At 40.6% G+C, this 14,768-nt stretch overlaps 1 protein-coding gene across 1 annotated transcript in view; it reads right to left on the bottom strand.

Moving 5' to 3' along the window:
* The window catches only part of KYNU (kynureninase), a 60,226-nt gene extending 47,135 nt beyond the window's left edge, over positions 1-13,091 (bottom strand). The window contains exons 1-3 of the mRNA XM_040561850.1: positions 12,865-13,091; positions 5,683-5,872; positions 441-561 (exon numbers count right to left, since the gene is read on the bottom strand). Of these exons, the coding sequence (XP_040417784.1) occupies positions 441-561; positions 5,683-5,872; positions 12,865-12,927 (374 nt within the window). The 5' untranslated portion in view covers positions 12,928-13,091. The remainder of the gene's footprint in view (positions 1-440; positions 562-5,682; positions 5,873-12,864) is intronic.
* Between the last annotated feature and the right edge of the window lie 1,677 nt (positions 13,092-14,768).

The raw sequence follows: 14,768 nt of genomic DNA, 5'->3' as shown, positions 1-14,768 counted from the left end.
TTTCAAGGGAAGCCAGCCCCACCACAACACCCACAAAGTGAATCACAAGCGGTTAAAATATGAATTAGAAAAATCACAGGGCCTGAAACTGAATCATGTTCAGCAGCAAGCAGCACTAACCAAGTGAGTTTGTGCATCTTGTGTATAAACACACGCAGCAATTGAAGGGGATGGTTAAACTGCACAAGCCCTCCAGAGGAGCCAAAGCAGAGCTGCCTGGTGCAGCACAGGTTATCAAAGTTGGAAGTTTCTTTGCTACTTTTACTGCTCATACCTTCAAAGGAGATTTAAATAGTGCTACGGAAACACTGAACATGTTTTACTGCTGGGTCGGGATGGGTTTAACACTCTACTCGAGCCATTCTGAGGCAGACCCCAAAATAAAACACAGCCCTTCTCTGAAGCATGGGTTGGCATTTTACACACTGCAGCACACTCACGTTCGAGCCCACTTGTCCAGTTCCTCATCCAGATAAATTTTCACTCGTTTTGGCTGGAGCCCAAGAGAATTGCCAGCGAAGTATATGCAGCTCTCATCTCCGTTCACCAGGGTCAGGTCAGCTGTGGAGGAAAACCACAGAAACATGAGTGGGCATGAGCACAGGAGGGAATGCACCCACCCAGAGCTGCCTGCTCCAGAGCACCCCAGGGTGCCGTGGGCCCCACATGCAAACAGAGGGGCCACATCCTGACCTTCCCCACAGGACACCATCCAAGTGACCTCATGAAAAGGGTCCAAGAAGGAATACAAATGTGGAAGCATTTATTTCTGCTGCACTTCTGCAATTTTTGGCCAAGTCCATCTATATCTATTTTGGAACTAATGTGAGCTCAGGCAGCATTAAATCCCCAGGTCTCTGGGGCTGCACAGGAAGCAGCCACTGGCACTGATTTTGTCAGGTTCATAACCAGTGGTAAGTGAAGAGGGAGCAGTTCCCTGACCAGACCATCCACTTTTCTTCCATCATCAATATATTCCTACTTCAGGTCGTGAAACTACTTGAATTGTGCATTTAATAAAAGCTAAGACTAGGTAAATCTGTGTCTTTCATGTAAGATCTACCTGCATGATTAAACTGCTATTTAGAAAAATGTAGTCATCGCACAGAATATTTTAAGGCAGTCTCAAAAGTTCTCGTCTTGTCAGCGTATATTGTGGGCTGTACTTCATGTCATCATCTGAGGAGGAGGAAATCTATGTTGACAAATCCTTTGATGATTAGGAGAAAAGCAAGGCGCTGGAAATTTATAAATAATAGCTCTAGTGAGGTTCTGAACAATCTAATTACCCCGTGTCATCATCTATCAATCCAAACACTGCCTTTTCCTATTATTTCTCATGTTTGAGAATCTTAGAGGGACAAATGATGGTGACCTTCTAGTAGTAGTAAGTAATTTATATTCATCTACACATGTACTTACAAAACCCTAAAAGCTAACATTACATGTATTTTTGGTAAACATAGCTGATATATCTCAGATCAGATGAATGAATATCTTAATATACATGCTAGGATCAAACAAGATTGCATTTCTGTCAGAAAAATGTTATGTTAGAGCTGCAGAAAAATAGATTAGATGCCTGGAAGAGGTGTCTTACTCTTTCACACAAACAATTACCAACATCATTGAACTTCACCAGAAACACATTTTTCAAAAGTATAGACAACTTAGGTAATTTCTTAATTAAAGCTTTAGAAGCTTTTAAAAAGCATAAGTCAGAGAGCAATTTCAGCCTAATCTGTATAACAGATACTATGTCTGTTTTTCATCCAGATTTTAATATGAATGAAAGCAGAGAGGTATAAATATTATTCATGCTCCTAAATTGGTTCTATTAACAGCTCTTTCCCTATCAAGAAATGCAACAATACTGTCTCATTGGGAATAGAGAGAAGGATCTTTGCTCAAGAATTCAGAGCTCTAAATCTCACTAACACTCTTTATATTCCAAGCAAGCATTAAATAAAGGTAAGGAATTATAAGTCAGCTTTTTTTGCACCACAGTCCTCTCCAGATAGCACCTCTTGGGTTACTGCTAAAGAAGGCCAGCATCATTTCTTTAACAAAGTGTGTTTTTCTACTTTTACATCTGTTTGGATTTTTTTTTTTGGGGGGGGGGGGGGGGGGGCGCATACTATCAACTCTATACCAGGCCGTAATCTTTTCCTTTTCACAAAAGACTGCTTATTTCATCCTCTATAACATCATTAAAAGACTCATTCTGAACCACTGCTGTTTCTCAAACTATTCTTTTTTCTTCTTACAGCATTTTCATCATTTCACACCTTCTCCTGACCAGCATTTCACTGCATTTGAAAAACCTCCACTGTCATTGTGCTTTTTTTTTTTTTTTAACAATCATGCATTCATATTAAGATTAGTTATCTTCCCCAATTTACCCTCATTTCTCATGAAATTGGCTATTTTTATTTCTGGTGGAGCTGTGATTGACATACAAGATGCACAGTTTTCAAATAAAAACAAGCACAACTGATGAAATAAAGGCTGGCATACAACAAACAGGAGATAATTACTGAAACATGTCCTTAAAGTATGTTGTCAGAAATATTCGGTCCAAAAAATGGACAATATACAGTGTTTTCATTAACCAGAAAGAAGAACTAAATCTGCTTATACATTACCTGAATCCTATCCCCTGCTGAAGGCTGAAAGATCGCCTCTTCCACACCTCCCTATTCCCTTCCTACTCCCAAGTCCTCCAAAAAAAAAAAACCCTATCTCTTACCCTATCTCTTCAGGGAAACATAGCTCAATGCTTGCACCCTGGGACATCTTTTTAGTCCCAAGAAACCCAAATGATACTCAATTCCTTTATAAAATGACAGAACACAAGCCACAGCCTTAGTCAGATTGGTGATTTGGCACCTGACTGCAATCTAGTCATTCCTACCTCCTTCCCCATGCAAGAAAAAGCATTAACAAAACTTTGTTATCATTTCTCTGAGCTAACCATGTGAATGTTTCACTAGATCGCCCTCTGTCATCTTTTCCTATTTGCTCACCTGTGCCTTGTCCCTCAGGCTCACCCATAAAAGCACAAGGATTTGCCAGGGAGTTAGTCTGCTGGTTGTTTCTACCTGATTAATGTAACAAACAGTATGGAAAACTGTGACAGCTGATAAAATTAAACTAATATAATGACTTTCTAAATATTTTTAATGTACATAATCTTGCATGTCTCCTATGGATGTTCTCATCTGATTGTTGTAAGGCTTAATTTTAAAGCCCCATTGTAGCATTTTATGTAAATATATAAAGAATATTTGATGGCTAATCTCTGTAATGACGTTTATCTTAAGCACGTTATCTAGGATTTGTTCCTGTGCTAAGATAAATGTCATGAGATATCTCTCTACTCCATAGACACACAATGTAAATATATATATTTTTACACCCCTGCTGTTTTTCAGCAGGGAAGCTGTTCCTATTGACAGCTGAAGCAATGAAAACTGAGACAGGGAAAAAAAGAAAAACTGTCAATTTGGGAACCCAAGAATGATGGGTTCTCTATGCTGTTCAACTGGAATTAATAGGCTGCTGATCTTCACTAGAAGACATCTATGGTCTCGGGTCTATGTATTACAGTAACTGGGGTAAGAAATACAGTCTTTTGGTCTGAATATTATGGTAATTGAAAAACGATTATCATGGAGGTTGGAATGGATGCAGTAAACACTGTCATAAGGTATAAAACCTCTGTGTACATCTCAGAAGAAAGATCTTTTAATTTGAAGCTGCTGAAACACTACACTGGTGAGTGAGCTTCCATAATCTTGAGACTCATGACATGTTGCAGTCAAGGACATAGCTTCAGTTCAGATGCATTTGTTGAGCTGGACTGTAACAGAGCAGCCAGAACACACAGAGCAGCATAAGGACCACTCAGACTGCCTTCTAGCATTTTCCAGCTCAGAAGGGACATAAGATCCTGTTCCTACACTGCACTGGAGATCACGCTCCAGCAGCACAGTGGCAGCTGAAGTGGTACGAGTACAGAATAATCATACCTAAACTTAGGGGGGAGTTTGGGAAACCCTCTTAATCTGACTGGTAAAAACCACATCTTGGCAGACAGGCTGAGAGCACCTACTTCAAGCAGGGGGAAGCATCTAGTTTAAATATTTGTGAAGTGCCCAGCTCTGCTCTGAATAATATAAATAGCAAAACTCAATGATTTAAACATGGAAAAAGATAAGCCAATACCACCAGTACATAGACAACTATGATTTGTCACCTCCCTATCCTAAGGACACGAGCAGACTGCATTCCCAGCGTTCATCATTGCCTTCAGCATCTCCATGCAAGGCTAAGATACTTTCAGAAAATGTCCAGGAATTCAGGCAATTGACACTTTTCTGTCACAGATCTTTTCCAAAATAACTTGGTGAGTGGAACTGTAAATTTCTCAAGTTCCATCAGCACTGTCCCTTTTCAGAAAAAGGGAAACAATTTTACCTGGTTCTACTAGAAAAAGAAAATATTTTGCAAGAAAGATATATGCTATTTTTCCTTATTTTTTGATAGAAGCTTTCTGCCAAGGTGGAAAAGGAGCAATTATGCCTATGCATGTTTACCACCTAAGGAAATATGTCATTTCTACAGGCACGGTTTTGTTCCCCATGTGTTCAACAGGTGAGCTGAAAATAAACCCAGATGGTACTTGGGAAGCAGAGCTGAGCCCAGGATCACAACACCTTTGGAGGTAGATGCTTCCACCAGGTTTCCCTGGTTTAGGCCCGACACAGCAGCAACAGGAGCAGTGGGTACAAAAGCCATCAGCAACATCACCCAGCACAGCACCAGGACACACAAACATGGAAATGTTTTGTATTTTTCTCTCTGCTAGGACTACTGATATGAAGCAAAAGCTTCCCTCTTGGCTTGCCCCAGCTGCTCAGCTCCCTGCACAGCAGGTCCTCTCAGTTACCTGATCAAAGGTGCCCCTGCTCCCACACCCAGGCTCCTCAGAACAACCTACACACCAGGAATGAGTCAGAAAAATGTAGGGCATATTTCACATGGCTACATTGGAGCACATACAGTTATCTTTTTGTAGGCAATGCATGAGGAAAGTCGGAAAGCGATCTTCAAATAAAGGTTTCATTATGAATTATTTGCTCAGATCAATTATTTGTTCTAAGGCACAGTCTTCCATTTGGCCTCAGGAAGAAAATCTCAGCTACCAGCAATAAGGCATAAATGTTAATATAATGTATGTACCATCTCTTTCATTAACTAAAATAATTGTAACTAGATAGGTAATACCAAACTATATTATAGTTCAGCACAGTTGCTTCCTTGGTATAAGCTGTAAGCGACATTGCCGTTTCAAACCATTAGATAGAAATGCTTCTGCCTATAATTTTCAATCAGTCACTATATTGTTCAAAGCAGCTGACTGACAGCATAAGCACCATGCAAGTACTGTATCCTCACATTTTATTCAGGAAGGGAATGAGAGCATAAAGCTTTTGGTACTAGAATAAGTTGATGGATTGATTTAGTAACACCAGGGACATACTGTGCTCAGATATGACTGCAATTGCTCAATTATCTCATAAGTGACAATGATTTCCAATGATTTGTGATAAACATATGCAGAAGATGAGAACCTCTCCCCCTCCCCCCACACCATCCCGCTGTAATTATAATTCTCACTTGGAGGCAGATCCTTGACTTTTGGGATGCAGAAGCATTCACGAAGATGCTTTAACTCATCTTCTTCATCTAAGTGAAAAGCCAGTTTCTTGTCTGCTGGACTGCATCCTAGCCGCAAGGCAGTTTGTTCTAAAATGGTTGCTGGTAGCACAGGGGAAGATGGATCCATTTTCAGGTCATTCAATTTCACCTTAAAATGAGAAGTGCCACAGTTTAACTTCTACAGTATTCATATTCACGAGTGGCTGATAAGCAGTCGCTAAAGCTGCATCACTCAAGACCCCACATTTTCTTGATTTAAAGTTTTTAACAAGTATTCGAATAGAACATTAAAATATTTGAATAGAACAGTAAAACTGATCAATTCAAGTAAATACATAGCAACATATTCTGTAACCAAAGTGCCCGCCCCCCCCCCCCCCCCCCAAATATATTGCTATTCCCTTTTGGAGCCATATCAGCAGCCTCTCAGTTCTGCCGCCAGACCACCAAACACCAAAGCATCATTCACCATTTCAGGTTCTCAAAGCCAGAGGCAGTACTGTTTCTGCAGTCTGTGCTCCTAAAGCTAGCAGGTGCACTACTACACTGAAAGTTGCTTCCAGCCTCTTTCAGCTTTTCTTCCTTACCAAATAGTACGGGATATCTGTGCTCACATATGGGGGTAGAGCAGGGAGGATACAGATAGCAAAGGCATCCTTAGAAACGCAGCTTTCAAGACCAGGATCTTAAAATATTTTAAGTCTAGCCACACCAAGTATCCTGGGCTTTTAGCTCCTTCCTCCCCAGAAAGGGGGAAAGCCCAAGTCAAGCTACAAGCACAAACTCTACTTGCTAAAAGAATACCCCCAAAATAACTTCAGAGTTTACAAGCTCATTAATCCTTGTAAGAAACAGTTCTGTGAGTATAGTGCTCAGAGATTGTGTTAAAGATAGCATTTGTGCATTGGCTAGACAGATCTATTGGCATAGAAAACAAAGCACGTACCCTGCACTTCAGGGCCAAGCTTTGCCAGTGCTGTCTGCCACATTCTGTTACAGAAGGCAGCCAGGAGGCTTGCTGAGGTGCTTGGAGCCTTCCCCAGCATAGGGAACTCTGCATTTAGACCACACAATAGTCAACAACTTTTCAACATCCCCAACAGTTTTGGGGCAACAGAAAAACTCTAGGGGATAGGCAGAAATAGTAGAGAGAAGTACATAATATGTGACACAAGGCCACCAGAAAATACAGCTTTTCAAAAGAGAGTGAGGGGGGGAAAAGCAAAATCCTAAGTACATCTCTTCTACAAGTATCAGCTCTTTCCTTAAAGCTAACAGTATATTACATAGAGACATCCAGAAACAAGCTGTTGAGAGAACAGATAGTTATACAGGTTGTAGCCAGCTGAGTATTGCATTCATTAACACAACCTAGCTTTTTTTTTTGTGTGTGTGGAAAAAGGGTTCTAAAGTCAGTGGAATGGTATATTCTAGGTTACAGATATCATGAAAAAAATCTCTTATGATCCATTTCTCTATTTTTTTCAGTACAAATACCTAAATATAAATTTTTAGGTTTTTTAATTTTTTTAATCAAGTTTTTATGCCAGCCCCTGAAGACCATACAGAAGAGCTTCATCACCACATACAGGAAGGATAATGGTATTTCAATATAACCCCCTAAATAGAACAGTCTCATTAGCACCAATTAATCCAAACCTCTTTATACTCTATCCAAATGGCCAGCATGATGCTGGTTACCTGGTTTAATTTTCTATCATTTAATTTTTATTCTCAGAACATTCCCCCCCCCCCCCCAAACATCTCTGCACCCCCCTCACCCCCAAACCCAGGGTAAAAAAGTGCCAGCAGCTTTCATTTTACTAACATTCACCTTCTCCTGGGAGGTTTTGTAGATGCATTATTTTTGTACTGTCTCCATATGGGTTGAAACATTGTATAATCGTGTAAAATTATAAATTTTAAGAAGCTATGGGCTTTGCCAGTAAACTAGGGCTTATTTTCAGGCAATACTAGAATGAGCACTTGGAAAGTAAAACTCATTTTTGTTTCCAAAAGCTTATTTCTTTTATCTACAACACTATCACAGGTGTCCTAATCCCACAGCCATTATCAAAGCCTGTCCAGTACACACTCACATAATCAAGATATAGCTCTCTTGTCTAATGAATATTTAATTATGGAGGAAAATCCTTGGAGGAAGGGCTGAAAATCAGGTTTTCCTGACTGTCTCATTCCAGATAAAAGGACCATGCAGTAGGCTGTAGTCTTCCCTACAGTCAGGCTCCTTCCTTCCCTCTCTAATGCCTGAGTTTAATGCGCCCCAGGGACATAGCTCCTGAACTGAGGGAACAGGTCTTTTAATTTCTCTAAACAGATGACTCAGTTGAGGCTCTCCTCTGAGCACAGCAGCATTAGGTAGCCTTGGCAGGGAGCTGAGTATCACTGAGCAGGTCCACATGGCACATCACCATCGCCTATGTCCTCTTGTGGACACGGCCTAAAAGTAAGGCCTGGGAGCTTCCAGCAGCTGTGGGGCCCACACAGGCAATGCCAGTCAATTCCCTCGCCATGTATGACCAGCAGATGGATGATAAGGGTGCTTGAAGGACAGTTTGGTTTTACAGATCAGCTCCCTCTCATCTGGGCTGCAGGTTCTTCATTTTTACGTCATGTTAAGACAGGGCAGCGTCCTACCATTTGTCTCTCTCATCCCCATTTCTCAGTAAGGACACACAGTTATTACAGTGGATTAATGGCTATCATATTCCAGGTCACCCACTGACCTGAACGGAAAGCATAGATGGGTTGTTTCCATTTGAGGCCTGACCCAAAACTGACTGAAGTCAATAGGTGTCTCTTTATTACAAAAGAATTTCTGCATCAGGCTTCTGGTTGCCTGTCACTGCTGTAGTTCACTGCATCTGATCAATGAGTTTTGTTTATTATGATTCTTACTTATATTAAACTTTGACAGCAAGTATAATATTAAATACAAAAACCTAGAGACTAAAAATGATTAAGTGCTCAGAGGTACCTGATTTAATACAAACATTATGAAATAAGATAAAACTACTAAAATAAAATCAATCAAAATCCTATTGAGGAATGAAATCCCTGAGATCAAATTCTGAGAACAGAATAAGAAAGCACTTTTGTCCTTCAAATGGGAATTATGCTTCATAGAAGAAAACTCAGATTATTTTTTTTTTTGATGGCTGGCTTTATGACATTTTCTAATTGCTGGAGAATAGAGCCCCATGTTGTTATTTCACAATAATTCACGAGTTATTTTCTACATGCAGATAACATTTATACAAGTACAATACAGCTTTATTCCATCCAATCATCTTAATTTGACTGAAAACTATATTCTGTATCCTCTTCAAATTAAAATTCAAACCCCTTAAATGCAAAGTGAACTTCCCACTTAGATAAACATGGTTCCGTATGAAGATATTTTCATACAGCTTGCAGTAAAAGTAAACAATGCCAAGAGAAACACCTTGCCTCCACCACCTTTCTCTGGAAAAAAGGCACTCGGGCATTTTCTTCCTTTCCTAGAAATTTCCTGACAGTTTCATCTTAATAGATACAGATGATATGAAGTCAGCACTTTTCCCCCTTTCTGTTGACTATTCTTTTGATATCTCTACTGTTTTCCCTACCACAGGATTTAAGTCTCCTACAATCTGTTTTCCTTTTTGTTCCCCACACATTCCTTCTCTCATTTGTTTCCTATTCCTGCCCCCAAGGCACTCTATCTCATTCCTTAGCAGTCTCCCCACCTCTTGGTATGTCCAATAATTCAATGTAAAAAAAAAAGTGACCGTTGGCAATATTTAATTTTCAAAAAAGAGCATACAGAGTAAAAATTAACATTCATTATTACATATTGTATCAGCACAGATATCAGCATATTTCACCTATTGTTTAAAGCCACAGAAGACAACGGATAAACCATAAAAGACAATGGATAAAAAAGTCAAACAAATGAAGTGAATGTCTGGGTGACTACTTCTGTTTTGTCCTTTATGCATAATTTACCAACTAAATAGAAAAAAGTGTGAGTATTAACAAGCCACCTTATCAGACTTACACAAGAATGTCCATTAGGCTTAAGAATACTAATCTCTCATTTTTAGATTCATTACAATATTTTTAGTTACTCTCTGCCTATAATTGTATTTTGATGCTTTCATTAAAAGTATGTAAAGTCCCCTTGCCCCCTTTAAGCATTCTCTTCAAGCATTCCAGGATATTTAGTTTTGTTTTTTTTTTTTTTACTCACAGTCTTTCTACCCAACACAGTGCTGACAGGGGCATACAATGAATCCCTACTTAAAAGCTGTATCAAATCCTCAGAGAAAGTTTATCATGAAAATAGCAGGTCCTGCACTTTCTGCCCTCCAATAGGCATTCACCAGGTTGCTAAACAAGGCTCAGCCCACAGACCTTTGACATTTTCAGGTGACCATACAAATGAACTCTTTGGAAAATTGGAGTCATGCACATACGTGAGCACAAAAGTTTGCCATATAGGTCCACGCTGTCAAAAGACACCCACTGAAAGCACCAATAGCATTGTGGACTGAAGCTGTTTTAAACACAAAGAAAACCTACAGCTGTGGGCGGTGCGTAAGGGATGATCCTCCCTCTCATCTTTACACAAAGCAAACTGCTTTTGTGAATACAGAATTGCAGAAGGAAGTTCCTGAGAAACACAGCCCAGAGCAACACACATTCTGGATTACTTCAGGTTAAATACACTTCAATAGATTTGTTTAAGTTACAGAACTGTAGAGGAAAAAAAAATGTAAATGCTCATAGCAACAACAGACACACAGCAGCAAACACAACTGTATAATTAAATTACACAGACGAGTGTCACAGCTGCAGCAAGGGAATGTGACAGAGGAATTATAATAAACTCAGTTACTTAGAGCAATTTAGGCACATATTGACCTTAACATCCAGAAGTGATTCAGTGTTACAAGCAATTTTACATATAAAACTCATCTTTTCCCCTCCACAGTGGAGTCACATTACCCTGTGGTTGGCAGCCATTCTTGTGAGAGGATGAGGAAACCCTTGTGCAAATGCTGGGCTTTGCATTAAGGAGCAACGACCATCACGTGCCAGACCCTGCCAGACTCTGACCCCAGCAGGGACTGAACACATGACCTCCGAGAGTTAACTGAAAACCAGGTAGGGGTGGGGATTTATAATTCCGCACCCTCCCCCCCCCCCCCCCCCCCCCTTTGTCACCATAGCAAAGTTAAAAAACTGATCTTTATCTTTCTCACATACAGGAACAAGAACAGAGCCACAAACAATTATAGCAAAAGTGGTTTTAAACCAAGCTCTTTTGGTTTATTGAAGGAGCAGATCACAGCATAACAGCCAGAACTCAGCAAAATGAGCAAGCACATGGCAGTGGGAGCAATGGGCATTTACATGGTGTGGATTTGTCAGTGTGGGAAATGGAAGAATTAGAGGTGAAATTAGAAATGAGTAGCTTATATCCATCTTTGATCTCCTATAAAAATAATCTCAAACTACCCAGACATTCCTGTGTTAGCTCAATCAATCACCACTCCTTGCATTTGAGCTGTACGCATCCTTATATATAACAAGAGCATAGTCACCTGGAACTAGCAATTTTTTTTTTTTGTCTTATTCAGCCTCTGAAGTTCTCAAAAAAAAAAATCAACAGCAAGGATAGATAAAGGGGGCAAAGAAGTCAGTTGTATCTCAAAACTACATTGTTAGCTTACAACTCCAGTCTCATGTTCTGTGCACATAAGCCTGCACTAACACTGGTTTATTATCTGGATTTGCATTTGCAGTACATATCCCACTATATGACACAACTGAACAAAAACATCTCATCTTTTCCAGGAAAAAAAAGGCACTTATTATTGGCCCCAGATAAAGCTAGCCTCAATCCATCATTTCTTGCAGTATCCTTACTCTGTTTTTCACTGTCACATGAAATTTTGGACTGGCTACTACCTGTAGTCCGCCAGCAAGGACTGGACTGCTGCTCAAGAAGCTTTGTACCACCAGGAATTTGGTTGAAAAAAGAAACAGGATGTAGGGGCACTTCAGCTATTGAGGCAAGAGGAATCCAATATCATACTCACCCCTGAAGCATATTTGTGTCTTGTTTTGTTGGCCATTTAGGTGAAACTAAGGTAAAACACAATCTAACTTTTCAGCACACCCTTGGAAATAAAACAGAGTGCAAACTTCCCCATTGCATTTTCTTTTGAAAAACATCTTGATTTTTACCCTTGATTGTCAGTAGCAGCAGAAAAACAGCTGTGCTGGCAGAGGCTTACTATGTTTTTGTGGACTTTCATGATGGGAGGAATATTGATCCCTTCTTCCCAGCTGTTCCTCTCTACTCTTCAAAAGCACAGACAAAAACCTTTGCCCTTTAGTTCAAGGCTCAAAAAAAATCAGCAAACCTGTCACCTTGTATTTTTGTTTTATGAAGTTTCAGAACTAACATAATGGTCTGTCCTTCCATGCCCCCACTCCCCTGGAGCAGTGACAGGTGGAGAAGAAACCACCACAAGCCAGAGCAAGAGCAACGTACACAGGAATGAGGCCACACAACGTGGCAGGAGTCTCAGAGTGTACTAGGAGAGAAAGCAGAAGATGTCAGGGAGGGCAGCCCCAACACCAGCCTCTCAAAATGGCTATTGGGCACGCAATGGGAGGACAGTAACATTTGATGCCTGCATTAAATTCATTTGTTACCCTGGCAAAACTTAAAGTTTCTTCTTAAGACACAGGACCATAAATAAAGCAAGGGTGCCCTGAAGCTCATCCACACCATATGCCAGACCAGCAGCCATGACACTTTGCCCATCAGGTCAGGAAGGCTCATGTTGGTGGTGCTAGGCCCCAGCACTCCTGCTGCCAAGAGGATAAAACAACCCAATAAAGGATCCCCTTTAACAGAAAAAGGCAGGTCTTACAAGGTGACCTGGGTGGCCCTTGAGCAGGAAACACCACAATTTCTACAGCCAGAACAGGAGCAAGAAGGCAAGGCAGTGCCCCAGGAGCCCACACTGCACTGCTCAGCACACAGCTGCTGAGAAAAACTGTCTGCCATCATGAAACCAGCCCCAAAGCTATTTTTTAAAGCATGCCATCTGCCCATCTTACCTTAGGATGGCATGATACATCCCACCTCAGGCCTAACAGCAACAACCTAGTAAACAGCAGCATAAAACCTTCAGTCTCCTGTGTGCTGAGTCTGGTTCACCAGCTCTCTGACCACTTTTGCTTTCTCTCCACCCCATTAACACTCCTGCTCTGCCTGAAAAGTTTGTGCTTAACCTCAGGCCACATTTAAAGCCTGCTTGATCGGGATGGCCTACACCTGCTCTCACTTGCTATTTTCTCCTCCCTCCGAGGCCTCAAAGGCTTGTATTTCCCTTCTTTAAGTGACCCACAGTTAACACATTCATTTGGCCTATTGGCAGCAGTTGTGTGACGTTGATTTTGTGTCTGGTTAAGTCTGAAAAAAGTTCTCCCTGTCCGTGTAAGTTCAACTTACAGAGAGTTGACTGTCTGTAAGAGTGTTTTTTTTTTTTTTTCCCTAATTCTAAGTTGTTTGCTGTGTTTTGGGTGGCCAAAGTGAGCTCCTGAAATCTTGCATGTCTTATGTGTATTTCCCATATTTCCTGTTCAGTTGGACTGCTAGGCACACCTCCAAAAATACGTATGGATTTTTCCCTGTTATGTCACCTGCTCCTAATAATGTTTTTCTTCATACTCTATATCAATTACCATTTTTACTTATTTCTGAGTATTTAAACATAGTATTTATCCTTTAAAATCTATTTTTAAAGTGGAGTCTCTCTAAAAACAACAACAACAACAACAAAAAACAACAGAAACAAGAAATTATTTACCTTACTGTGGTGAAATTTAGGTAAAAATATTCCACCACTGCACTAGTAATAATAATACCCAGAGACGGACAATAAGGGAATCAGGGTTAAGTGATATTCGCATAAAGAAAAACAAGAACAGTAACTCCCCCTGGCTTTGATATCTCCACCGTAGCTGCAACAGTGAGAGAACATACTTTGAATAAATGAAACTTCCATGTATCTCTCTGAGTTAGCCGCTACTAATAAAAGATGTCTGTACTGCTGATGTCTTCACCACATTTCCAAGCAGAATGCACACACACAGATGTTTTAAAAGCCTGTTGCTGTGAGGAATGGTTTATCACTGTCTATCTTAACATTTTGTAAGAGATAAGCACTTTTTCCCCCCTCTTGTCAAATATTTGGTATTAATGTTTGCTTTGGGCAGCAGGAACTGTCCAAGTCATTTCTACCGAAGGCAGGGACAGGAGAGGGGCTGCGGTCAGCCCTTCCCAAGGGGACAGCAGGTTGGCACCAAAGGGGGTATTTGAGAGAATGAAAAGAGACCAGGGCACCTGGCACCCACTTTTCTCATGGCAGGTGCTTGATATGTTTTGCATAACCTTCTTAAAAATAAATGTCAGTGCTCCAGGGGTGGATTTATGGTGCTTATCCCAGCCACTCTTTCTCCAAGGCCCTCTCAAAGGCAGGTAAAGGTGTCTGTATCAGATAGGGCCTCTTTCTGCCATTGGCTAACCTGCAGCTCCTCACCCACCAAATGACCAGCTGTGTGTCTGGACACCACAGGACAACTGCCAACTGCATCTACTTGCAGCACATTTCCTGCCTGTGGTCAAAGAGCTTCTCAGAAAAAATCAGGAATCAGTTACAGACCAGCTGCAAAGGGATAATAACAACAAGACTTGATTGCGAGGTGCCCCATAATACCAGAGCTTTTTTTTTTTTTTTTTTTTTTTTTTTTTAGTATTTGTGTACCATGTCTTTACGATGCACTTTGTACCTCTGCAGGTTGACTAATAGCTGAGGACATTAGTTTAACCGAGCTAGACAAAAGATACCGGTGCATTTTCCCTCCTCCTCTGCCCCCCATTTGCAGCTCCATAAAAACAAATGTACTTCACACTTTCATTTTTATTTTTAAGCTCTTGCAGCAGTTACCATCTGGAATAA

This window comes from Cygnus olor, chromosome 6, assembly GCF_009769625.2.
Source record: "Cygnus olor isolate bCygOlo1 chromosome 6, bCygOlo1.pri.v2, whole genome shotgun sequence".
Lineage (NCBI taxonomy): Eukaryota > Metazoa > Chordata > Aves > Anseriformes > Anatidae > Cygnus > Cygnus olor.
The sequence above is the reverse complement of the archived record's forward strand: the minus strand, read 5'-3'. Positions and strand labels throughout refer to the sequence as shown.